This window comes from Muntiacus reevesi, chromosome 3 (genome assembly GCF_963930625.1).
Source record: "Muntiacus reevesi chromosome 3, mMunRee1.1, whole genome shotgun sequence".
Classification (NCBI taxonomy): domain Eukaryota; kingdom Metazoa; phylum Chordata; class Mammalia; order Artiodactyla; family Cervidae; genus Muntiacus; species Muntiacus reevesi.
The window spans coordinates 75,696,004-75,721,703 of record NC_089251.1 but is presented as its reverse complement, the minus strand read 5'-3'; the positions used below and the strand labels follow the sequence as shown (position 1 = coordinate 75,721,703).

Here is a 25,700-nt window from a genome sequence, read left to right as displayed (position 1 = left end):
GTGGGATTTCTCAGGCAATACTAGAGTGCTAATACTAGGTTTGCCATTTCCTCCTCCAGGGGAATCTTCCCAACCCAAGGATTGAACTCATGTCTCCTGTCTGGCAGGTAGATTCTTTACCACTGAGCCGTTAGGAAGCCCGGGTAAACAGCAACAGTGCTTAAAAACTAAAGTGTGAAACATATGGGGTGAGAATATGGAGTAACAATAACTTTTTTTTTTCTCCTGTTAGCTGGTGAGGGTAATGCGTCTGCATTTATTTTTTTAAAGGTGGTATTAGAATGTTCACAGGAGGCTGATGGCATGGGGGCACTATGTTCTGTGTTTCTCAAATAAATGAACAGCCAGTTCTGATTCCAGTAGGTTCAGAAAAACAGCGCTCTATTCCTTGGGTGCTCTTCGTTCTTAGGACAGCTTTTAGTTCACAGTGCAGACTGCCATACCCTTCAGTGGAGGACTTCATTTTTGGACGTGATTTTCAACCTGGTCTTTTAGTTATCAATCAAAAGCACATTTTCTGTGTTGTCCTCATTTACATTTATTTAATGCTTAAGGTCATTTGTGACCATTTGAGTGTATTTCGGCATATGGAATCAGGGAATAATAGATTTCAGCATCATGCTGTGAAGAGAGATTGTGTTTTTACAAGACATAATGTTGTTTACTGGGTGTTAATAATCACTAATTAATAAACATATCTAGAATTCAAAAATGTTGCATTTTGGTGGAATAAAAATGTCAAGTGTTTAACTTATGGAGTGCAGTAGGATTTTCTATATCCCTTCATAAAATAATGAAGTTACATAAAGAAGCAAAATGTTATTGTTCAACACAGGTTATATGCAAAATGCCTTTGTTTCTATTTGGTGTTCTCAAAAATACTGTTTCTAATATATCATTCTGAGATGTACCTGGACGTCTAGTCTATACGTCAGTAGTCATACAGGGACATCCAAGAAGAGGAGATTTTTTTTCTGTCTTTATTTCATATTCATTGTGGTCAGTTTCTTCTCTTTTAACCACTGTAAGCATTTTGTCCAAAGTCTACGAAAGCACTTTGCCAGAAAGCAAGTGAATGAGTCAGTCTTTGAAATGCCTTGATCTTGTATTAAGGAGCTACTTGACCACTTAACCTTCAAGAAGCTAAGAGGAAACTGCCAACCAATGATGCAATAATCAGCATCCCTGTGTATCTACTGCTTTCCCACCCATAACCAGTACAATATGATGAAAGCATTAGCTCCATGCAAGATGAAATAAAAGGAAATCATTCACAAAAGAGCTAAGATATAGTTCAATATTCTTTTTTAGTGCCTCAATGCATATGCAGAATTTCTTCTCCAAATTGGAGGTGTTGAATAACAGTAGCGACAGATAGCTAAGAGGTATTTACCATAGCTATAAAGCCCACACGTGAGCCAAATATTTCTGCTATTAAAAAGCACTTCAAAGCTTGACATGAAGTTTGTAACAGCTGAATGTCTCCTGTGACTTCATTTGCAAGGAAGATGTAAAAGCAGAAAGGAAAATCGTGATATGAGAACCGTGAACCTAGGAACTGGTGTTTTAAAAAAAGAACGATAAAGCGACCCAGAAATTTGACAGGCATCCCAAGCTCCTGTTCCCCCTGCCCTGCCAATTGTCTCAGGAACCAGCATTCCTCCTGTGACCAGCCTCTTCCTACAGGGCAGACCAAGGTGGGGTGGGGCCCGAAACTTACATTGAGGGTCCTCTTTGGGAGGATGAATTCTATTAAACCTGATTTTGGCAAATTGTATAGAAGCAACGACCATGTGAACCCATCACTAGGGCTCCTTGTGGGCCTGGGAGGGGCCTGAGTGAGGGAGGGGGTTCTCAATGTTTAGGCATCTTTAGCTTGACAGTAAATCTACTCCTGCTCTCATAACCACCAGCAGCCTTGCCTAGAATATTGCTCTTGCCTTCCAAACTCTTACTCCCTCTGTTCCATTTTAATCTGAGTGTGATTGTTGCTCACAAGTACGATCACTCAATTGGAAAGATGTGTTTGCAAAAGCTTGGAAGCTTTAGGTCTGGCTAAAAGATCTAAGATGCACATTTGTGAAGGATATAGCCATTGCCTCTCTAAAATCTGAATATAGTCATTTGATGGTTCATTCACTGGTCCATCCATGCAGCCATCTATCAATTTAACTAATATGCCCAAAGTATTCTGCCTTTGAGAACATAAATACAAAGTTATAGCGAATAACTCTTGAGCAAAGAAAGTCATGCCACTAAATATAGCTAGAGTTTGGTGAAAGAGCAAGGATATTTACAGCTTCTCAATTGTTAGGTTTATCTGAAGCTGTCTTTAAAACTGTGACTGTCTAATAAAGAACCATTCAGAACTTCTGATGTCTGCATATTTCTAGGTGTTCCAGAATTAGTGAATGGCGTCATTCCCCAGTTAATAATAATTAACAGTTACAATATTTTTAAAAATTGATTAAATATACCCTGCTGTGATATTAAAAGTAACTTTCTATTTAAGAAGAGAGTTTTTCTTTGTGTGAAAATTGCTAGTGAATTTAGACCTGTGACTTTTTCATTATTCTTTGATAAACCATTAATTTTAGTAAACTGTGGAATTCATAGTAACATTTAAGACTTTTATAACCCAAATTTTACCTTTATGTGGGCCCCCAGGATTGGCCATTGGCTCCATTGCCCTGCTACTTTTAAAGATCTATATCTTCTTGAGGTTCATTTTGCTGTAGAGATTAAATTGGGGATGTGAAAAATGGTTTAAGAATATAAATTCCAACCAAGTGCGATGAAACTACTGCCTTTTCCAGGCCTTCTGCAGTCTTCTGTCACTTTCCTCACTCTTTTCATTCAGTGTAGCTTTCTCTGTTCCCCGATATACATCCTCTCCTCGGGTCACCCAAGCCTCCTCACTCTCCTCTAGCACATTTGGTTTTCCCCATCGCTAGTCTTTGCCAGTCTTGTTCGCCTTTTCCTTATCCATCTAAATCCTTTCTTCTGGGCTTCCCTGGTGGCTCAGTTGGTAAAGAATCCGCCTGCAGTGCAGAAGACCCGAGTTCTATCCCTGGGTCGGGAAGATCCCCTGGAGAAGGGAATGGCTGGCTATCCACTCCAGTATCCTTGCCTGGAGAATTCCATGAGCAGAGGAGCCTAGTGGGCTACAGTCCATGGGATTGCAATTTAATTACCATTTCCCCCTGCTTTCTCAGGCTAACTACATCAGCTTGCCCTAACCTTTGCCTTCTTTTAACTTCTATTGGCCTTAGAATCGTCCCCCAGAAAACAGGGCATCAGTTCAGTTCAGTTCAGTCGCTCAATCGTGTCCGACTCTTTGCGACCCCATGGACTGCAGCACACCAGACCTCCCTGTCCATCACCTACTCCCGGAGTTTACTCAAACTCACGTCCATTGAGTCAGTGATGCCATTCAACCATCTCATCCACTGTCGTCCCCTTCTCCTCCTGCCTTCAATCTTTCCCAGCATGAGGGTCTTTTCAAATGAGTCAGCTCTTCGCATCACGTGGCCAAACATGGCATATTCTCTCATTATTCAAAGTGTGTTGTTTATTTTCAAGTACATTGGTTCATTCATTTTTTGGGTAATTATTTTGATCATCTTCTGTCTGTCAACTACTGTTTTCAGTCGCTAGAGATATAGTGATGAATGAAACTGAGAAAGTCCATGCCTTCTTGGAGTTCACATTCTGGGAAGAACTTAAAGGCAAGGACTCTGCTTAATATGTTTTTATATTCCCTGAAGCAATTAGTACACTTTATCCCGATTACATGAAAGGTTTTGAAGTTTGTATTTGGAGCACACTTTGAAAGATAAATGACATGATAAATGAAAAACAGGGTAAGACATGAATCTGTAAAGATTATGGAACCAAGCAATTTTTAGTAGAAGAAAGTCAAGCTCTAGAGATTGAGACATCATTTATATATCAGATAGCTGACTTTCATTTCAGGATAGGCTTCTTCTCAGGCATGCACACGCAGCATCTGTAGACAAACTGACATTGTGAGTAGGTGTTTATCTGTCCTTTGTCAGGCTGAAGAGGACGGTTAGAAGAAGGTAACTGAGATAAGGAAGCTGAAGGCACTCTTTAAGAAGTTTTCTGATAAAACATACCTGTTAGTGAGTTTTGCTAGAATTACGGCAACAGAATCGCAAGAACTGCTGAGAATTATAGAGGTGGCACAGTCCTGTTTCCATCTGTTGCTATCTTGGATATGGGAAAATAAAATACTAAGTGTACTTTCTATTACTAACACATTTTATTTGCTTAACACATTACATAAGGGTTCATATCCCTTTTGTACTGAACAAATAAGCTCCCACAGAGTGAATGTTACCTAGTTTTGATATTTTGGTAGAGTTCTCCTTTTTGTGGGGCTTTTCTTGTGTGTGTATGTGAGATTTTTGTGGGCTTCCCCAGTAGCACAGTTGGTAAAGAATCTGCCTGCAATGCAGGAGACCCTGGTTTGATTCCTGGGTTGGGAAGATCCCCTGGAGAAGGGAAAGGCTACCCACTTCAGGATTCTTGGTGTTCTCTTGTGGCTCAACTGGTAAAGAATCTGCCTGCAATGCAGGAGACCTGGGTTCAATCCCTGGGTTGGGAAGATCCTCTGGAGAAGGGAAAGACTACCCACTCCAGAATTCTGGCCTGGAGAAATCCATGAACTAATATCACAAAGAATCAGACACAACTCAGTGACTTTCACTTTTTCTCCTTTTTGTATTTAAATGAACCAGATTTTAAATTTGAGGGGCATGGTGTTTTTAGGAATCTTCTTAAACTGCAGTAAATTAAAAATTAAGGCCTTTTCTTCTAGAACAACTTGTGTTCACTGTTTAGACCTGCCAATCCCAACTTTTTACCAAGGTCAAAATCTCACTTCCAAAAATCGGCCAAGTTCTGTGTTGATAGCCAGATGTGCTGTAAGACTACTACATCTTCTGAGAAAATGTCTTCTAGTTTTAAGAGAAAAATCACTCCTTCATAGAAATTTATTTTATAGAACTTACATGTCAAATTAAAATGTCTTAGTGTTCAAAAGAGTTCCTCATGGTAAAATGGACAAGGGGGAATCTTTAAAATTTTTTTGAGAATGGTCAGATCAGAATCCATTTCTAAAAAATAGTTTATTTTTGCTTTATAATAGGTATGATTTATTTTCTGTATTTTGCTGTTATAAACAATGTTGCAGTGAAATGTATCTGTATATAAGCTACATTTGCAAATAAGTATATATTTACATTTCATGCAAAGATGGGCACAATAAAGGACAGAGATGGTATGGTTCTAACAGAAGCAGAAGATGTTAAGAAGAGGTGGCAAGAATACACAAAAGAACTGTACAAAAAGATCTTAATGACCCAGATAATCACGATGGTGTGATCACTCACCTAGAGCCAGACATCCTTGAATGCTAAGTCAAGTGGGCCTTACGAAGCGTCGCTACAAACAAAGCTAGTGGAGGTGATGGAATTCCAGTTGAGCTATTTCAAATCCTAAAAGATGATGTTGTGAAAGTGCTGCACTCAATATGCCAGCAAATTTGGAAAACTCAGCAGTGGCCACAGGACTGGAAAAGGTCAGTTTTCATTTCAATCCCAGAGAAAGGCAGTGTCAAAGAATGCTCAAACTACCGCACAATTGCACTCATCTCACGATTCTAGCAAAGTAATGCTCAAAATTCTCCAAGCCAGGCTTCAACAGTACGTGAACTGTGAACTTCCAGATGTTCAAGCTGGATTTAGAAAAGGCAGAGGAACCAGAAATCAAATTGCCAACATCTGTTGGATCATTGAAAAAGCAAGGAAGTTCCAGAAGAACATCTACTTCTATTTTATTGACTATGCCAAATCCTTTGACTATGTGGATCACAACAAACTGTGGAAAATTCTTCAAGAAATGGGAATATGAGACCACCTGACCTGCCTCTTGAGAAACCTGTATCCAGGTCAAGAAACAACAGTTAGAACCAGACATGGAACAATAGACTGGTTCCAAATTGGGAAGGGAGTATGTGAAGACTGTGTATTGTCACCCTGCTTATTTAACTTCAATGCAGAGTACATCATGAGAAATGCTGGGCTGGATGACGCACAAGCTGGAATCAAGATTGCTAGGAGAAATATCAGTAACTTCAGATATGCAGATGATATTTGCGTCAAGGTCACAAATCTCAGATTTGTTGACTTATTCTTGGAAAAGCAGGAAAAGGCTATGTGTGTGTATGTGTGCAGCAGTGTCACACGCCACAGCTTCGGAAAGCACTCTTCATATCTCTGCTATTAAAGCAAAGCTCCCTGAACCTCATTTTTCTGTGTGCTCAATTGGGTTAAAATGAGGCAATCAGTATTAGGATATTTTGCTCCATCATGGTTTTTTTTTTTTTAGTTACTCATGAAATGAAAATGAAACACTCTCAAATGAAAGACCCTAATAGCAGAAAGAGAAGGGGAACTGAAGAGCCTCTTGATGAAATTGAAAGAGGAGAGTGAAAAAGCTGGCTTAAAACTCAATATTCAGAAAACTAAGATCATGGCATCGGTCCCATCACTTCATAGCAAATAAATGGGGAAACAATGGAAACAGTGATAGACTTTTATTTCCTTGGGTTCCAAAATTACTGTGGACGGTGACTGCAGCTTCGAAGTTAAAAGATGCTTGCTCCTTGGAAGAAAAGTTATGACAAACCTAGATGGCATATTAAAAAGCAGATACAGTACTTTGCTGACAAAGATCCATATAGTTAAAGCTATAGTTTTTCCAGTCGTCATGTATGGATGTGAAAGTTGGACTATAAAGAAGGCTGAGCACCAAAGATTGATGTTTTTGAACTGTGGTGTTGGAGAAGATTCTTGAGAGTCCTTTGGAATACAAGGACAGTTAATCCTAAAGGAAATCAACCCTGAATATTCATTGGAAGGACTGATGCTGAAGCTAACGCTCCAGTAATTTGGCCTCCTGATGCAAAGAGCCAACTCATTAGAAAAGACCCTAATGTTGGGAAAGATTGAAGGTGGGAGGAGAAGGGGACGGTGGAGGATGAGATGGTTAAATGGCATTAGTGACTTGATGGACATGAGTTTGAGCAAACTTCAGGATATGGTGAAGGACAGGGAAGCCTGACGTGCTGCAGTCCATGAGTTGGACACAACTGAGTGACTGAACAACAACAAATATCTACAGAGCAAATTTTCAAAAGTGGACTTTGTTCATACAGCCTAATCAAACTGTGTAAATTACTAAAGTTTGTAATATATTTTCATATCTATAAAAACTAGTCTCTTGCCATTATTCCTTCTTCCTAGAATATTCTCAAATCATGTTGCTATTTGTATTATGGTGGTATTTTCATTTTGACTGAAAATATATATATAAATTAATTTACTAAGATGCTGTCTTATGACTCTGAACCTTCTATTCAAGAACAAGTAGTTTTCTTTTTAAGCTTTTTTAGGTGTTTCACTAGCATTTAAAATGTTTCATTTCTAAGTTTATTTTTAGAAACTACCTTTTTCTGTTTCTTTTATAAATGAGGTCTTTTCTTTCATTATATTTTCTAACTATTATCTTATTTGTATGTGTGTATATAAAGAAAGCTATAGGGTTTTGTCTAGCAAACGTTTAGTCAGTTCAATGAGTTATTACTTCTAATACCTCGTCAACCTCGTCTCTTGAATTTTCCAAATAATCACATCATTTGCAAATGATGAGACTTGTTCCTTCTTTCTGATTCTTGTATCTTTTTTCCTTCTCTTGTATACTTTTATTGGATTTAAAAATATCCCAGAATGATATTAAATAATATGTTTGAGTCTAACTTTGTTGGGAATCCTCTAGTGTTTCACCATTAAATGTACATTAGCTTATGAGTTGAAAAAGAAATGATATTTTTATCTTCGTAAGGAATTTTCTCTTCCTGTTTTTAAAAGATTTTTTCATAAATCCATATGGCACTTTAGCTGGTGCCTTTTCAGCATGTATAGAGATAATCAGATTGTTTTTCTTAAATCACTGTAAGCTCTACAGGTGATTCTGATACTAAAGTTTGAGACCTGCTGCTCCAGGTTATCACTCCTATGTTTCTAGACTGACTTTAAAGCTGATCCCATCCTCTTGTTCTGTGTTTTTGTTTGCAATTAAATGGACAAAACACTTACTTCAGAGTCCAGAAGATTTGCCTAACGTTTGAACCCCCTATTGGGCTTCCCAGGTGGCGCTAGTGTTAAAGAACTTGCCTGCCAATGCAGGAGATGCAAAAGACTAGGGTCCCATCCCTGGGTCAGAAAGACCCTCTGAAAGAGGAAATGGCAACCTCCTCCAGTATTCTTGCCTGGGAAATCCCATGGACAGAGGAGCCTGGTGGGCCACACACAGTCCCTAGGGTCGCAAAGACTGAAGCAGCTGAGCATGCAGTCAGGAACCCCTTATGTTGGTGAGCAGTCTGTTCTACACTGGTTAAGGAGGTCTGGTAAACTGTTTTGAGATTTCAGAATGGAAGACACATTGATAGTTTTACTAATTATATTTTCCATTTAAAATATCTCTGATTCTATGATTATGACTAGTACAACTTGTGTTATTAATTTCAATGGAATCAAATGTAATTTAGCATCTGCTACACATAGGCACTGTGTTGGGCTCATAAGGGGTTACAAAGATGAGTAAAGTGAGGTTTCTGCCTTAGGAAGCTCGAGATATGCAGATGAGAGGCAAACACTTTCCAGTCATCAAGATATAAGACAAACCCTGCTCTCTCATTGGGTCAGTCACTCTGTTTAAGTATTAAGACACAAGCTGCCAACTCAAGGTGAGGGTGTCCGAGAAAGCTTTTTATAAAGGAGGTGGTGGTTGGGCTTAGGTTTAGCAAATGAAATGCAAGTGAAGAAAAACAGCTGAAGAGGGCATTCTAGGTATGAAAAGCAGGGAGGACACAGTCAAAGGCATAGAAGTAGGAAAGATATGTCCAGGCAAAGGTAGTTACCTGCTGTGATGAATGGGAAGAGCCAACGGAACATTTCAGAAGTCATTGCATTGGGGCAGAGGGGGAGGTGAATGGGACATAGCCTCTAAATGAACGTGTGAGGTGTGGGGCAAGGTTCTATTTGTTGATTTGACTGGTGGTTACAGGGGTACTTGCCACATAATAATTAGTTAAGACATGTATTTATTTCATGGATTTCTCTCTCAGTGTTTTATTTTACAATAAAAAGAGTTTCTGTTTGTTTGTTTCTCTTTCAAAGGCTTCTTGGTGATTCCAGAGAAAGGGAAAGAGGTAGTCTAGGCCTGAATGAGAATGGAAAATGGTGAACAAATAGGGAGCCCATTCTAGAGTAGCTACTGGGAGTGGGAAATAAACTGGAAGAGTAGTCATAGACAGCAGTCTGGAACATGCTACATTGGAGGTGATTGTAGAACATAAATATGTATTTGCTTTGTGACTGTAAGTAGCACTTGGTGAAGAATAAAGGTTCAAATCTCAGGAAAATGTGCTAGAGGATTTGGAGATCAAAATCAAGAGATAAGAGCAGAACTATGGAAGCTGGAGAATCAGAAGAGAAGATGGCCAAGGACACAGCCTTGGGAAATGACTATGTTTCAGGAGTAGAGTAATGGGAGGCCTGAAAGGGATACTGAGAAAGGACTGGAGGCAGGAAGGCTGGTTCAGGCTGGGACCATGCAAGGTGGGAAGCAAGTCCAGGAGAGAATTTCAAGGAGAGGGTGATCAGCAGTGTCAGCTGCTGAAGATTGCTGGAGGTCAAGCAAATTGCAGAGCAGTTCCAGTGACTGTTGTGAGAAAAGTCCTATTGCCAGGGCAGGTAAAGTATTGAGAATAGGCTATTCCTGCAAAATGTTGATGACAAAGGGAAAGAGAAATAGGATGGGGACTAGAGGGAAGCACAGTTGCTGGGAGAGGTGGGCATGTTGGCAGGCACGCCACAACAGCTGAGGAAGAAGAAATGAGTGTGATGGGGCCCGGCATTGGATGGAACAAGGACCTAGAGTAGTACATCTCAAAATAAAGCCCCCAGATCAGCAGCCTCAGCATCACTTGGAAATGTGTTTGAAATGCAGATTCTCAAGCATCTCAGTTTGTTTCACCCCAGACATACTGAATCAGAAACTCTGGGATTGAAACCCAGCAGTATGTATTTTAACAGACTTTCTGAGGATTCTGATATACACCCAAGTTTGCAAATCCCTGCACTTAGAGGAAAGAGGAAGGAGTGATTTTATCCTGCACACAGGTTGGGAGTGGATTCTCTTTGAAAGGATGAGTGATCCTACTTCCTTTGTGACAAGAGTAGAGAGAAAAGATGAAGAGGGAAAAGATGGGATCAGCTAATCTCGGGCTCTCAGCAAGGTCATCTACTGAGAAATTTTTTTCAGTGTGAATTTTAGATCACAGGGTGAGAGTCCTGTTAGAAATTGACTTGGCTCTGCATTTCAGGTTGAAACTCCAACCTCAAAGTCAGAATGAAAAGACATAAGTTAGTGCAAGAGTAAGGGAGGGGAAACTAATATTTATTGAGCACCCATAATACACTTGTATTACTCTATCTCATTCAATTCGTTATCATCATGGAATGCCACTATTACTGTTTCTATTTTTATGTTTGAGGGCAGTGATATTCCAAGCATCTCTCAGTCTGACTGGCTTGTGAGGGAGCTAGTATTTGAACTCAGAGCTTCTGAGCTATGAAGCTCAGTATTCTTTCTATTGTACTATACCGTTAAACTCAACAGGTTTGACATGCTTATAAATATTAAGATTGTTAAAGCATGTGTCCTGTAATGATTATTGATTTTCTGTTTCTATCTATAAAACGATACTTTGCTTTGTAATCCATTTCAAGCAAAATTTTGATATTATGATGAAATAAAATGGAGATACATACGTTTTACTTTAGTGTCAATTACAAGCAACACATTGACATGATTTGGGTGTTTGATAAAACCATCTTTACATGTCTTTACCTATGATTGTTATACCTTAGATTGTAAGCTCATATAGGCAAGGGACCTAGTTATATGTATGTGTATATACCCTGCTGTCTTTCAGAAAGCATATCTTTTTAAATTTTTAACTGTTTCATTGTGGTAAAATTGAAATCCAATAAACTGTATGTATAATTTTATAAGTTTTGAAATTTGTATACACCCCTGAAACCATCACCATAATTGAAATACTGCTCATGTCTTATCACCCCCTCCTTTCTGACCCTTGAAGTTCCCTCCCTCTCCAGGAAACCACTGATTTGCTTTCTTTTATTATATATTAGTTTATATTTTCTAAAGTTTTAAATAAATGAAATCATTCAGTATGTGCTTTTCCCCTCAGTGTCCTTTCAGTCAGCAAAATTATTTTGAGATCACCTGTGTTGCATATATCAATAGATAGTCCTTTCCACTTTATTTCTGAGTAGTCTCCCACTGTATGGCTATACCTCAATTTTTTTACCCTTTCACCCACTAATGAACTTTGAGTTGTTGCCAGTCTGGGGCTGTTACAAGTAAACCTGTTATGAACACTTGTGTACACATATGGTTAGATGGATATGTGTTTTGTGTGGGTATATCCTTTCACTTCTCTAGGATAAATACCTAGAACTGGAACAGCTAGATCTTAGATAGGCATAGATTTAACTTTTAAAGGAAGCTGCCAAACTGTTTTCCAAAGTGGTTGTATTTTATATGCCCCTCAATGGTGTCAGAGAGTTCCACTTTTTCACATTGTCATCACCTCTCAGTGCAGTCAATCTTTTAAATTATAGCCCTTCTAATACGTATATAGTGACAATCTCATTAGGGTTTTAATGTGAATTTCCCTAATGACTAATGATTTTGGGTACCTTTTCATGTGCTTATTTGCCACTTATATATCTTATTTGGTGAAGTATCTATTCAAATGCCTCACACATTTTTTAAAAAAATTGGCTTGCTTGTTTGCTTATTGTTAACACACCCAGAGTTCTTTATATGTTCTGGATATAAGCTCTTTATCAAATACATGATTTGCAAAAATATATGCTATTTTCTCCCAGCCTGTAGCTTGTCTTTCCATTCTCCTCCTGACATCTTTCAAAGTGCGGAAATTTTTAATTTTGATAAAGTCTGATTTACCGATGTTTTCTTTTATGGATCATGCATCTTGTATCATATCTAAGAAATCTTTTCTTAAGGTAAGGTTACAAAGATTTCTCTGGTATTTTCATCTACAAGGTTTATAATTTTAGGTTTACCATTTAGGCTTCTGATCTATTTTAAGTTGATCCATTTCACATTCATATGATGTGAGATATGGATTTAAAGTTTTTAAATATGGATATCTAATTATTAAAGCACTTTTTGTTGAAAATACCCACTTTGTCCACTGAAATACTATTTCATATTTTATGCTATTATAAGTGGTATGTTTTTTTAAATATTATTGTAAATGGTATGGAATTAGAAATTCAAGTTTTCAATTATCTGTTGTTTGTATAAATACAATTAAATTTTGTATATTGATCTTGTATCCCATATTGTGTTAAACTCACTTATTAGTTCTACTTACTTTTACGTCTATCTCATTAGATAGTCTACATAGACGATTATATTGCCCACCAATAAAGACTATTTTACTTCTTCCTTTCCACTCTTGATGCCTTTTTTGCCTTTCCTTATTGCACTGGCTAGACTCTCAGTGCAATATTGAATGGTAAGAGAAAACATCATTTTCATGCTGCTGATGTTAGGTAGAAAGCATCTAGTCTTTCACCATTAAGTATGATGTTGGTTGATTGGTGGCTTAGTCATGGATGACTCTTTTGTGGCCCCACAGACTGTAGCCCACCAGGCTCCTCTGTCCGTGGGATTTCCAAGGCAAGGATACTGGAGTGGGTTGCCATTTTTTTCTCCAGGGAATCTTCCCAACCCAGGGGCTAAATCTGCATCTCCTGCATTGTAGGCAGATTTTATAGTGCCGAGCCCCTGGGGAAGCAAGCTCAAATGTGATACAATGCTAGCTACAGATTTCTCATGGATAATCTTCTTCAGGTTAAGAAAGTTCCCTTCTTTTCTTTGATTGCTGAGAATTTTCATCAGAAATAGATATTCAACTTTGTCAGTGGATTTTCTGCAATTATTGAAATTATCACATTTTTCTAGTTCCTATATATGATGAATTATATTAATTTTAAAACATGAAACCAAATTTCTTTCATTCCCTCACTTGATCAGCCTGACTTGATCATGATGTGTATATGATATAGTTATTTTGGTGGTTGCTTTAGGTTTTATAGTATATACCTCTACCTTACCACAATCTATCCTTAAATGACATACTACTTCATTTATCCTATAAAAACTTTATAAAAGTATACTTTTATTACTCCCTTCCCAGTCTTATACTATTATTATTCTCTATTTTATTTATTCATATGTTATAAACCCCACAATACTTATTTTTTTAACCAGTCAACTGTATTTTTAAGATGGTTAAATAATAAGAAAAGAATCTTATATATTTACTCACATAGTTATAATTTATAGTTCTTATCCTTCCTTTCTGTAGATCCATATTTTCATCTGGTATTGATTTTTCTTCTACCTAAAAGACTTTCTTTACACTTTTTGTAGTACACATCTGCTGGTGATTAATTCTTGCAGCTTTTGTATGTCTGAAAACATCTGTTTCACCTTAAAAAAAAATATATTGTAACTGTCCATGCAATAGGTTGGCCATACAAAAGGTTGGCATCCTTTTTCCCTTTTAGTACTTCAAAGATGTCACTCCACTGTCTCCTGATTTGCATGTTCCTCAAAAGAAATATACTATCATCCATAACTTTATTTGAATAATGTGTCTTTTCCTCTGGGTGCTTTTCAGATTTTCTTTTTATCACTGTTTTCAGACAATTTGATTGGATTTACTATATGCCTTGTAGTTTTATGTTTCTTGTGCTTGGAGTTTGTTGAAATTTCTTATCTGTGGATTAATAGTTTTTATTAAATTTGAAAATATTTTAGCCACTGTTTCTTCAAATATTTTTTTCTGTCTCCCCCTCTTTTGTCCTTTGGGGACTCCAATAACACATATATTAGGACACAAATTTGCTTCACAGCTCACTTGCTGATATTCTTTTGTTTTATTTCTATTTTTTTTTTTCTCTTTATATTTCCATTTTGGATAGTATCCATTGCTTTGTCTTCAAGTTCACTAATTTTTTTCTCCTGCAATGTGTAATTTGCTTTGAATTCCATCTAATGTATTTTCTTCTCAGACATTGTAGTCTTCCTCAGAAGTACTTTCAAAGTATCCTTTGTGTCTCTACTTACCTTTTTAATACAGTAAATATCATTGTGATACCTAGTTTAATACCTTTGTGAATTCTGACACCTGTGTCAAGTTTAATTACTCAGTTTTCCTCCTCATTATGGGCTTTATTATTTGACGTTTTTGCATGTCTGGTAATCTTTGATTGTATACCAAGTATTTTGAATTTTACTTTATTAGTATCTGAATGTTTTTATATTTCTATAAAGGATTCTGTTTGGTTCTGGGACACAGTTACATTATTTTGAAATAATTTGATCCTTTTGAGTATCACTTTTAAGATTTATTCGGCAGAGCCAAAGCAGCGTTGAGTCTGGAGCTAGTTATTCTCCGCTGCTGAGACGAGGTCCGTCTGAGGACGCTGCCCAGCGCCCTGGGGATTGTGAGGCTCTGTGGTCTGGCTGGTGAGAACAGCTGCACGTCCTGGCCCTGTGTGAGGAGTGGCCAGTCCCCTCCAATCTGCTCAGGTGGTTCTTTTCCAACCTCAAGGAGTTTCCTCACACACGTGCTCCTATCAGTACTCTGCAGAACACTTCTCAGGGGGACTGTCCTTGGCTGTCTCTGTGCAGCACTCTCCCGCCTGGTCCTCGACACTGGAAACGATAACTGTCTTGGTTTCCTCAGGTTCTCAGCACCGTCTCCTTGGCTCAGAGAGTCCACCTAGTTCCGGCTCAGTTTACCCTCCTTGTCCTGTGGCCTGGAAACTCTCTCAAGGCAGTAGAATGGGGCAATGGTAGGGCTCATTTTATTTTTACCCCTCGCTCAAGGATCACCATCATTTGTTGCTGACTCTTAGTGTCTTGGAAACTATTATATTTATATGTTTTAAATAAATAAAACTATTACTTTATATATTATAAAATACAAAACTATTATAGTTTTTAGTTGTTTGGGGCAGTAGGGTAAACAAGGTGCTTGTTAACTCCATCATTACCTAAAGTAGAAATCCTGAGAAAGCATTTTAAGTGGCCTCCATGTCTACCTCATCTACACATTCTATTCAAAGAACCACTTAATGTAGGGACCTCTGTTTCTTGAGTGCCTTCTATGTGCCAGACACTCTGCCAGGTACATTCATACACAGTTCATTCAAATGGCGTGTTTACTGAGCAGGTGTTATGTGTCACGGACTGTTCTAGGCAGTGAAAAATACATCATAGTACAGAACAGATTTTAGAAATCTCTTTCCCTAGGATGCTTATCTTCTACTGGAGAAAAATAATTTTAAAAATTAATGATTTAGTTATATAGCGTATTAAAGGATACTAATTGCTATTAAAAAAATGAAGAGCAAGTTAAGGGGGTTCAGGAATGCTGCAGTAGAAATGAATGATTACAGCTTTAAGTAGGATGATCAGTGTAAACCACTCTGAGAACGTACAACGTTCAAGCAAAGACTGGAAGGAGGTAAGGGAACAAGCCCTAGGGCTGTCTGGAGGAAAGGCATCACACTGAGGAGGCAGCCAACTTAAACGCCTTAAGGGAGAAATATATCCCTAGTGTATTCAAGAAATCATAAAGAGATTGGTGTTGCTAGAGCAAAGGGGATAAGGGGGAGAGTAATGGGAGCTGAGGTCAGTATGGTACCTAGATTGCACAGGGTCTTATAGTTGAATGTAAAGACTATGGCTTTTACTCTGTGTGAAGAGAGGAGCCATTATAAGGTAGTAAACAGAGAAGGCTCATGATTTCATATGCATTTTAAAAAGATCTCTCTGGCTGCTCTGTTGAGCAGGAAATGTAGGATTATAGCAGGAAAACCAATTAGGAGACTATACAGTAATTCAGATTAGAGAAGGTGGTAGTTTAGGCCAGGATGCGAGCAGTGGAAATAGAGAAAACTTGGATTTTGACATATTTCAAAAATGGAAGTAACTGCATTTCCTGGCATAGTCAACATGGGGTGTAGAAAAAGTAAAAGTCAAGGATACAGTCAAGGTTTTTGGCCTGAGAATTAACAAGATGAGAAAGGCAGTGAATGCTATGAATTTGGGGAAAGATGACGAGGATTCTCTATTGGAGATACTGAGTTTGAGATGTCTATTAGACACCCAAGTGGCAATATTAAAATAGGAAGTTGGATATATGAGTCTGGAGCTAATGGGAATGGTACAGACTGGTAGGTTAAATAAGATGAAGAGTAAAAACTGAGCGGAATTTAACAATATGAAGATCTTTGGTGACTTTTACAAGAGCATTTTTGGTGAAACAGTGGGGACAAAAGCCTGACTGGGAGGAGAGAAATTGAAAATAGAGTTTAAACAACTTTTTCATGCAGTTTTGCTACAGAGATGTAAGAGGGAATTGGAGCAATAACCAGAAGGGAGGGTAGAGTGAAGAGAGGATATTTTAAGATGGGGAAATAGCTGCTTGAATGTTTGAATACTGATGGAAGTAATGCAGTAGAGAGGAGAGAACTCTGATAATACAGGAGAGAGAAGGAAGAATTGTTAGAACTATGCTGTAGAATTGGAGAAGGCAGTGGCACCCCACTCCAGTACTCTTGCCTGGAAAATTCCATGGATGGAGGAGCCTGGTAGGCTGCAGTCCATGGGGTCGCAAAGAGTCAGACACGAATGAGCAACTTCACTTTCACTTTTCACTTTCATGCATTGGAGAAGGAAATGGCAACCCACTCCAATGTTCTTGCCTGGAGTATCCCAGGGACGGGGGAGCCTGGTGGGCTGCCGTCTATGGGGTCACACAGAGTCAGACATCACTTAAGCGACTTAGCAGCAGCATGCTGTAGAATAAATGAAAGGGGAATGGCCCTCGTCTTTAAGAGGAAGTACTGGCTTTAGATAAGAGTATGGCTAATTCATTCATGATAATAGATAGGAAACAGAGTATGCAGGTGCAGATGCTGCTAGGAATGTAGGTGTGATGGTAGGAGTTTGTGGAAGTTCTCATCTGATTGCTGCAATTTTGACAGTAAAGTAGGAAGCAAGGGCATGAGCTGAAAGTAAGGATAAAGAAGGAAGTATTAGAATTTTGAAAAGAGTGAAGTTGGTACAAAATAATGAGGTAGGAGACTGGGAGAGTAAATGGAGAAGGAAAATGAAAAAACAACTGCCAAACATAAAGAATCTGCTTGTGGTTTGTGGTCACAAATTTTTTTTTTTTTTTTTATGTGTATCTTTTATGTTTTTTTGGCTTTTTGGCCACAAGGCATGTGGGACCTTAGCTTCCCAACCAGGGATTGAACCTGTACACCCTGGCAGGATTCTTAACTACTGGAAGGCAGACTCTTAACTACTGGACCACCAGGGAAGTCACCATGGTCATGAATTTAAAGCAAAGCCAGTCAGGATGCTTGTGTGTTTCTCCAACCACATTCAGCTGCACAGATGCCGTCTTGGAGCAGGCGGAGAGCTGGATTTAACAAATATGAGAATGCAAGAAAGGGATGAGATAGAAAAGGGTGTGCACCAGGGAGTAGTTAAGATGGTTAACTATAGGGCCTGGCTGGGTAAGTAGGGAAGATAAACATGAAGGAAAAGGACCAGTGACAGTGTAAGAAGATCAGCAGATTGTAGACCAGTAAGATTGAAGACTGTGTGGATCACAATAAACTGTGGAAAATTCTGAAGGAGATGGGAATACCAGACCACCTGACCTGCCTCTTGAGAAATCTGTATGCAGGTCAGGAAGCAGCAGTTAGAACTGGACATGGAACAACAGACTGGTTCCAAATAGGAAAAGGAGTACGTCAAGGCTGTATATTGTCACTCTGCTTATTTAACTTCTATGCAGAGTACATCATGAGAAACACTGGGCTGGATGAAGCACAAGCTGGAATCAAGATTGCCAGGAGAAATATCAATAACCTCAGATATGCAGATGACACCACCCTTACGGCAGATAGTAAAGAACTAAAGAGCCTCTTGATGAAAGTGAAAGAGGAGAGAGAAAAAGTTGGCTTTTTCAACATTCAGAAAACGAAGATCATGGCATCCAGTTCCATCACTTCATGGCAAATAGATGGCGAAACAGTGGAAACAGTGGCTGACTATTTTGGGGGGCTCCAAAATCATTGTGGATGGTGACTACAGCCATGAAATTAAAAGACGCTTACTCCTTGGAAGGAAAGTTATGACCAACCTAGATAGCATATTAAAAAGCAGAGGCATTACTTTGTCAACAAAGGTCTGTCTAGTCAAGACTATGGTTTTTCCAGTAGTCATGTCTGGATGTGCTGAGAGTTGGACTATAAAGAAAGATGAGCACCAAAGAATTGATGCTTTTGAACTGTGGTGTTGGAGAAGACTCTTGAGAGTCCCTTGAACTGCAAGGAGATCCAACCAGTCCATCCTAAAGGAGATCAGTCCTGGGTGTTCATCAGAGGGACTGATGTTGAAGCTGAAACTCCAATACTTTGGCCACCTGATGCGGAGAGCTGACTCATTTGAAAAGACCCTGATGTTGGGAAAGATTGAGGGCAGGAGGAGAAGGGGATGACAGAGGATAAGATGGTTGGATGGCATCACCGACTCAATGGACATGAGTTTGGGTGGACTCGGGGAGCTGATGATGAACATGGAGGCCTGGTGTGTCATGGGGTTGCAAAGAGTCAGACATGACTGAGAAACTGAACTGAACAGAAGATTGAAGAATAGTTTGAACCAGAGTCCTTACTAGAAGAGGTGAACTGTGAGAAGTGGGGCTGTTGGAGAGTAGTTCAGTGTTACAGTTATCGGTAAAGACCAGGACTGAGAGCTGGGCTACTTAATCAGGAGGCCAAAGACTGGTATCAGTTTGCAAACTATACATTACTGAGCTGCAAGGAGGTAAGTTCAGAAATGACAGGAAATGTTTAGAAACACTACTGTGCCATCTAAGCCTATGATCAGTGGACTTGTATTTAGAATGTCTTTGCTTTTTTAAAATCTCATTTGTCTATTCATCTGTCACTGTATTTTACAAAAGTAATGGTCTGCAATAGATTAGCTATAAACAATAACAAAAAATCTGGTCCTGCCTCAGAGCTAAAGTACTGCTCTAGTGTACATGACTGAAGAAGGAAATGGCATCCCACTCCAGTACTCTTGCCAGGAAAATGGATGGAGGAGCCTGGTGGGCTGCAGTCCATGGGGTCGCAAAGAGTCAGACACAACTGAGTGACTTCACTTTCACTTTTCACTTTCATGCATTGGAGAAGGAAATGGCAACCCACTCCAGTGTTCTTACCTGGAGAATGCCAGGGACAGGGGATCCTGGTAGACTGTCGTCTATGGGGTTGCACAGAGTTGGACACGACTGAAGCGACTTAGCAGCAGCAGCAGCAGTGTACATGACTGTCACCTGACTGTCAGAGGAGAGGGAGGGCAAGACCATCAGAAGAGAGGAGTTGGAAGGACCAGCTCCTTGAATATTGAAGTCGATCATCTCTAGCCTTCCCAGATAGAAGCCACTTGAGTCCGCCACTCCCGGAGGCACCAGTTTCATTTTATGCTGTGTGACTAATAGAATACAGTGTGAATGGTGCCCTTACATTGTTCAAGAAGGTGGCCATTGTTATCTCCATTTTACAGATAAGACAACAAACTCAGGGAAGTGAAATAATTGCCCAAGTCACACAGCTGGTAAAGGAAGGAACCAGTGTTTAAACTTAGGTATGTCTGTCATGGGCTTCCCTGGTGGCTCAGTTGGTAAACAATCTACCTGCAATGCAGGGGGCATGGGTTCGATCCCTGGGTCAGGAAGATCCCTGGAAAAGGAAATGGCAGTCCACTCCAGTATTCTTACCTGTGAAATCCCACGGACAGAGGAGCCTGGAAGGCTACAGTCCTTGGGGTTGTAAGAGTTGGACACAACTTAGCGACTAAACCAGCACCAACTACTTCCACCACCACCACGTCTGTCATGCCAAAACTGGTCTCTGTCCATCCTCCTGTCCCTCTCTGTTCCTTGCTTACAGTTATGGGGACAGCATAGCCACACACTTCATGAAAAGTGGGGGAAAATGCCTTTAGGGAATGTGTTGTGGTCCACGTGGCCAAGCTGAGCATTCCCATTTCTTTTAGAATCACGGCTCGTTACCTCTGCTGTACCAACCCACAACCCACTGCTGTTTATATCCCCGTCTGTCTGGTTGGTCTTTATCAAACTGAGGGTCTAAAGCCTTCAGAAATCCAATATCCAATCTCACCACAGCATTTCCTGCAGTTTCTGTTCTGGTGCGTTAGTCATTACACATATATTAGAAGGCTCTTCTAAATGATGGTTTATGAATGGTAAGATGATGAGTACTTTTAATGCTTTTCTTTTTCCCCAAAAATTTATGTAATGGAGATGTTACTTTTATATTTTAAATTGTCTTGTTCATGTGGAAACTCTCAGAGACGCTCAGGTTTCTGATGAGGGCTCACTCTCCCACTGAGCCTGAGTCCCGGCTGCACTTGGAAGCCTCAGCATTTCTAGAAAAGGTGGTGTTGGTTGTTTCCCATTCTCCCCAAGTGTGTGGGGTCTTTGAGGAATCAATCTAGCAATGAAACAGCATTAATATCTTAAGGGTTTCCTGGTCTCCTCCATTTCTCAGCTCTCCAATAGGCCTGGGCAAGTACAACGCTACAGTGAATTTATAAAGCTCGTCCATGTGTCACAGAACCTGTGAACAAAGAGGTTATCTGCTTCTTCTGGAAAACCCTCCATGGAGCTCTGAGTCTGCATGCTTCCATAACTCACAGGGCGCAACATCTGACATACAGGTTTATGTAGCCAAGGCTGCCTCTGTGAAGCATGACTTGTGGCACATAGCAGGGCCTGCCACATAGTAGGTACCCACTAACGATGAGCCAAATGAGTGAATGAATAACTGATGTTCAGTCTGTACAGGTATTTTCATGGTGATGTGGCTAATCTTTCTACCTTAAAAAAGTTACCAGCATAGATGTATATTAATGTATTAATATTTGAAAAGAACTTTAGGACTTACTAAAATAAGACTTATTTCTATATCCAAACAAGAGAAGATCTAGCAGAAATAAAGAACCCACCAAGATAAGCAAATATAACTTGACAGAGTAGGCTATGCTCACTCAGTTTAGTTTTAAATAATAATCAAAATAGATAATAGGAGCAGAATTTCACTTTGAAAAGTAATACTGCAAATCACAGTTGATGAGGTGGGAAGAGGAGTCATTAAATACTTTAATATGATAAAATGCTAATCATCACAGTTATTAATTGAGAGTAACAGCATCTCTGGTTGGCATCATAAGAATAACTAGAATTTTCAAATACATCTTATTAATTATTGTTATTACATGAAGTTTAAAACTTCTTCTTGTAGAGACTAAAAGTCCGGAAAGGTGAATTTTAAAATATGCCTGAAAACTTGAGAACTCCCAAAGGAAAGTTGGTATTCTTTTCTTCCATCTTGCCAAAGTAGTCATCAATAAGAAATGCAGCTGATATGCCAAGTACTAAGTTTCACATCATTTATCTTATATTTTATCTTTACTTACTTATTTTGGCTGTGCTGGGTCTTCATCTTTGTGTGGGCTTTCTCTGGTTGCAGCAAGTAGGGCTACTTTAGTTGCCATTCACAGGCTTCTCATTTCAGTGGCTTCTCCCGATGTAAACCACAGGCTCTAGGCTCGTGAGCTTCACTAGCTGTGGGGCAAGGGCTTTGTTGCCCCACAGCTTGTGGGATCTTCCCGGACCAGGGATCGAATCTGTGTCCTCTGCCTAGCAAGGAAGATTTTTAACCATGTAAATCATTTATTTTGTATAAGTTTGTATTCCAGTAGATGGGGAGCACTTTGCTTTCATTATGTACTTTCTTTCTTTCTTTTTTTTTTTTTTTTTTTCATTATGTACTTTCATTGATGTTAAGAGTCTAGACTCATTCTAATGATGCTGGTCAAGATACGATATTTTTCCCTAGTATGTCTACACAAGCCTATAAAAACTAGCAAAAACCTAACTACTGTATTTGAATGGAGAATTCTTCCTCTCCTAGATTTGAAGACTAAATAAAATATGGAACAGACAGTTACATCCCTAGTTTTTTTTCTTATTATTATGCCTTTTGAAATAATTTGTATATACCTTTTAAATAATTTCAAGTGCCACAAAAATAATGTTAATAGCTCAAAATCAAAAGTTAAAAAAAAACCCTAAGTATAATTTTTAAAATCTTTTTCTTCTCAAGCGTTTTACGATGGGATAATGAGACAGATGTCTCTCAACTGGAAGGACATTTTGACATTGTTATGTGTGCTGACTGGTAAGTACATAAAAATCATAAAACTCCTGTTAGAAAAAAAAATAGCTTTGCTGGAGTAATTGGGCTGTGCTGCTCTGCTGACGGTGAAGCAGAGTCAACAAATGAGGCACAAAGCCGCCTTAACCTCCGCAAATTAATATTCATCTCCATGTGACAGTTACAAGGTAGTCTTCTATCACACAGTAACTTCTACCACATTATTTCCCAAAGATTGATTTTGAGAAGCATTTCCATTTTCTGGAATTGCCTCTGTTTCATGCTTGACGTATCAGTAAATGGACGACTTAGGCAAATTGCAAATAATTATGGCTCGGGGAGGAATAGTCTGGAGAAAAAGGAGTTTATCAACACAAACAGCTCAATTAGCCTACTTCTTAGGAGAGATCTGACTATTGATATAAGGGAATATATAGATGTATGTGTGTGTGCACACATATACACTCCAGCATATAAACATATCTGTGGAATATCTTTAGGGAAATAGCTTTTCTTCAAATGTATATTTGCTATCTAGTATTTCCATTGTCTTCAATTATGATATTTAATTATGCTTAAAACAATAATTATAAAATTCCATTTTATTGTTATGCAAATAATAATAGTAAAATCTCTGTTAGATACTTGCCTTTTAAAAATAATTTACATTAGATATTTTGTCTTTCCTTTTAGCCCAATTATTTTAGCCCATTGTTAATGAAAGCCTCATCCCTAACTTACAGGATAAATATGTATCAAACCTTAATAATGATTTCAACTAATCTTATGTATTTTCTTCATGTGTTGAATAATTATTTCAGCATATGAGAAACATGACAATTCACAATTTTTCCTGTTAAGAGTAAGATCTTATTTGTAGTTTTCTAATGACTCAATGGACATGAGTTTGAGTAAACTCTGGGAGTTGGTGATGGACAGGGAGGCCTGATGTGCTGCGATTCATGGGGTCGCAAAGAGTCGGACATGACTGAGCAACTGAACTGAACTGAACTGAATGATTTTTAAAATGACACTATGAATTTGAAAACACAAGTTCTGATTCTAAAGGAGTTCTCTTCTATTGATAAACCCAAACACAAGACCCATAACCTAGAGAAGATTTTCCTTATGTGAGAGTTGAATGAATGGAATGGAATCTCCAGGAAGTCTTTATTTAAAATTATTAATATTTAATAAGATTTTTAGTAGGTAAACTTTCTGCCTAAGTCCCTGAAATTAGATTTATTTTCTGTTTTCTCCAGAAAAACACTTCTCAGTGAAAATTAAATATTTTCTTCCATTTTTAGTTGAGTTTTTCATGGCCATTTTAGTCTCTCTGCACCCAATTTCAGAAAGCCTTTTTCCAGAAAAAGGGAGAACCAGATTTCTGACTAATCATTGATATTGTGTCTCAATATTACAGCCCTCATCTAATCAAAAATAAGGAGCTAAAACCTCACCATATGATTTGAGCAAGTAATTTAGTAAATGCCTTTCCTCACCAAATATGAGAAAGAATCCTCCAGGTTTCATTGCACAGATGAAGATAATGCTGGCAGGATTAGATCAGATTAAGTATGAAAGTCAGATCAGAGAGCAGCGGAGAGAGGGAAGGAGGGCAGGATCTTCTTGGAGATTTAGACGAGGGTCGCCCACTGACGGGCCCTGATTATGTGGGGAAAGTCAGGTCTGGCCAAGAGATTTCAAGTTAAATGTGTCCTTTGCACAAATATCAAAACAGCCTGGCTTTGTCATACCTTGTGTTATGACACTCACACCAAGTCATCCTATTTGTACCAGAGAGACAAGCAGAGGAAGTAAGATTCAAGCTCTTTTCTGATTAATGTTCTCAGGTTAAAAATAGCCACACAACATGTTTGAAAAATAGTCTTTTTTCCCCTAGCCGACAACAGGATCCTGTACAACCAACATACATAATGCATATTCAGTTAAGGCTTTCATTCCAAATACATTATATCATAATATGATGTAATACGTACATACATACACCTACATACCACATACATATATGCACAGCTAGTAACTATTGAGAATTTATGTATTCAGATGAACCAAATACACCAAGTTTCCTTTTATAAATGGCTTTTTTCTATGCATGAATTGTTTTTTTTCCCTCCTGGTGCTGTCAGTGCTGGAATGTCAGGCGGTTTATAATTTCCCATTTGTAAATGTGAAACATTAAGCTGCTCTCACTGTGATGCTGATATTATTTCCAAAAGGAATGCTTTGGAAGTGGTCTGTCTTCATACTCACAGAGATGGGTACGCTGTTTAGAAACTTTAAAAGTACAGTGATGTTCATAATGTACATGTTGTGCCTATAGCAAGGAAGCCCAGGACTCCAGGAGTTCTTTATGTCTCGTAGGGTTGATGTTTCTCTGTCAGAGTTACTACACAGATGCTGCTTCTAGGCACAGTCAGGCAGGCAGACCAGGCTGCTTTTTTTTTCCCCAAAGAATGTCACAGGAGGAAAAGAAAGCTCTCTTTAGTCACTACCTCTAAGATGAAACCTGAAATAGTCGGTGCCAGAAATAGGTGCCACACATAAATAGATGACGTTAAGTCTCACACCATCCTCGAGTCATTGTCAGTCAATGAGATCTGGATTAGGCCACAGGAATATGAAGCAAGAGTTGGAGTTCAAATATTAGGTACATGGATTAAATTCTTACTGAAGCATTGCCAGCAAGGGTGGCATTGTCTGATTCCCTGAATAGCTAACCAGTGGTACCGCTTGATCCCATTTACATGAAAACAAGCTCTATTCACAAACCTATTCCAAACCCACACTGTGGCTCAAGTAAAATGCACATGATTACGAGTGGTGATATGTTTATGTTCTTAAATCATTCATATATTCATATATTTACATTCAAACATTCATAAACCTGTAGGCAATGGGGGGAATAACTTATTTCCCAGAAGAGACAGTCTCTTAGTTCACATCTAAATTTAGTAGCTCAACTAGATTATAAAATAAAGAGGCAGCTGAAAGCTAGTCATTATTTCACCATTCAGCATTTTTGACAATGAAATATAGTTTCATGGTTCAACAGTTCCTAAGTAACTTGTAAACTGTCAACTTTGAAATAAACAGAAAGAAAAAAAAATCAAGGTAACAGTCATACCTGCA

General features: G+C 38.7%; 1 protein-coding gene across 3 annotated transcripts in view; it reads left to right on the top strand.

Annotated features, from left to right (window-relative positions):
- Positions 1-25,700, top strand: part of CAMKMT (calmodulin-lysine N-methyltransferase) — a 412,412-nt gene that overhangs the window by 364,204 nt on the left and 22,508 nt on the right. For 2 of the 3 annotated variants that reach the window (XM_065927375.1, XM_065927377.1), the window contains exon 8: positions 22,497-22,571. The exons of the other annotated variant lie outside the window; for it this stretch is intronic. In XM_065927375.1, coding sequence (XP_065783447.1) covers positions 22,497-22,571 — 75 coding nt within the window. The remainder of the gene's footprint in view (positions 1-22,496; positions 22,572-25,700) is intronic. 3 annotated transcript variants of the gene reach the window in all.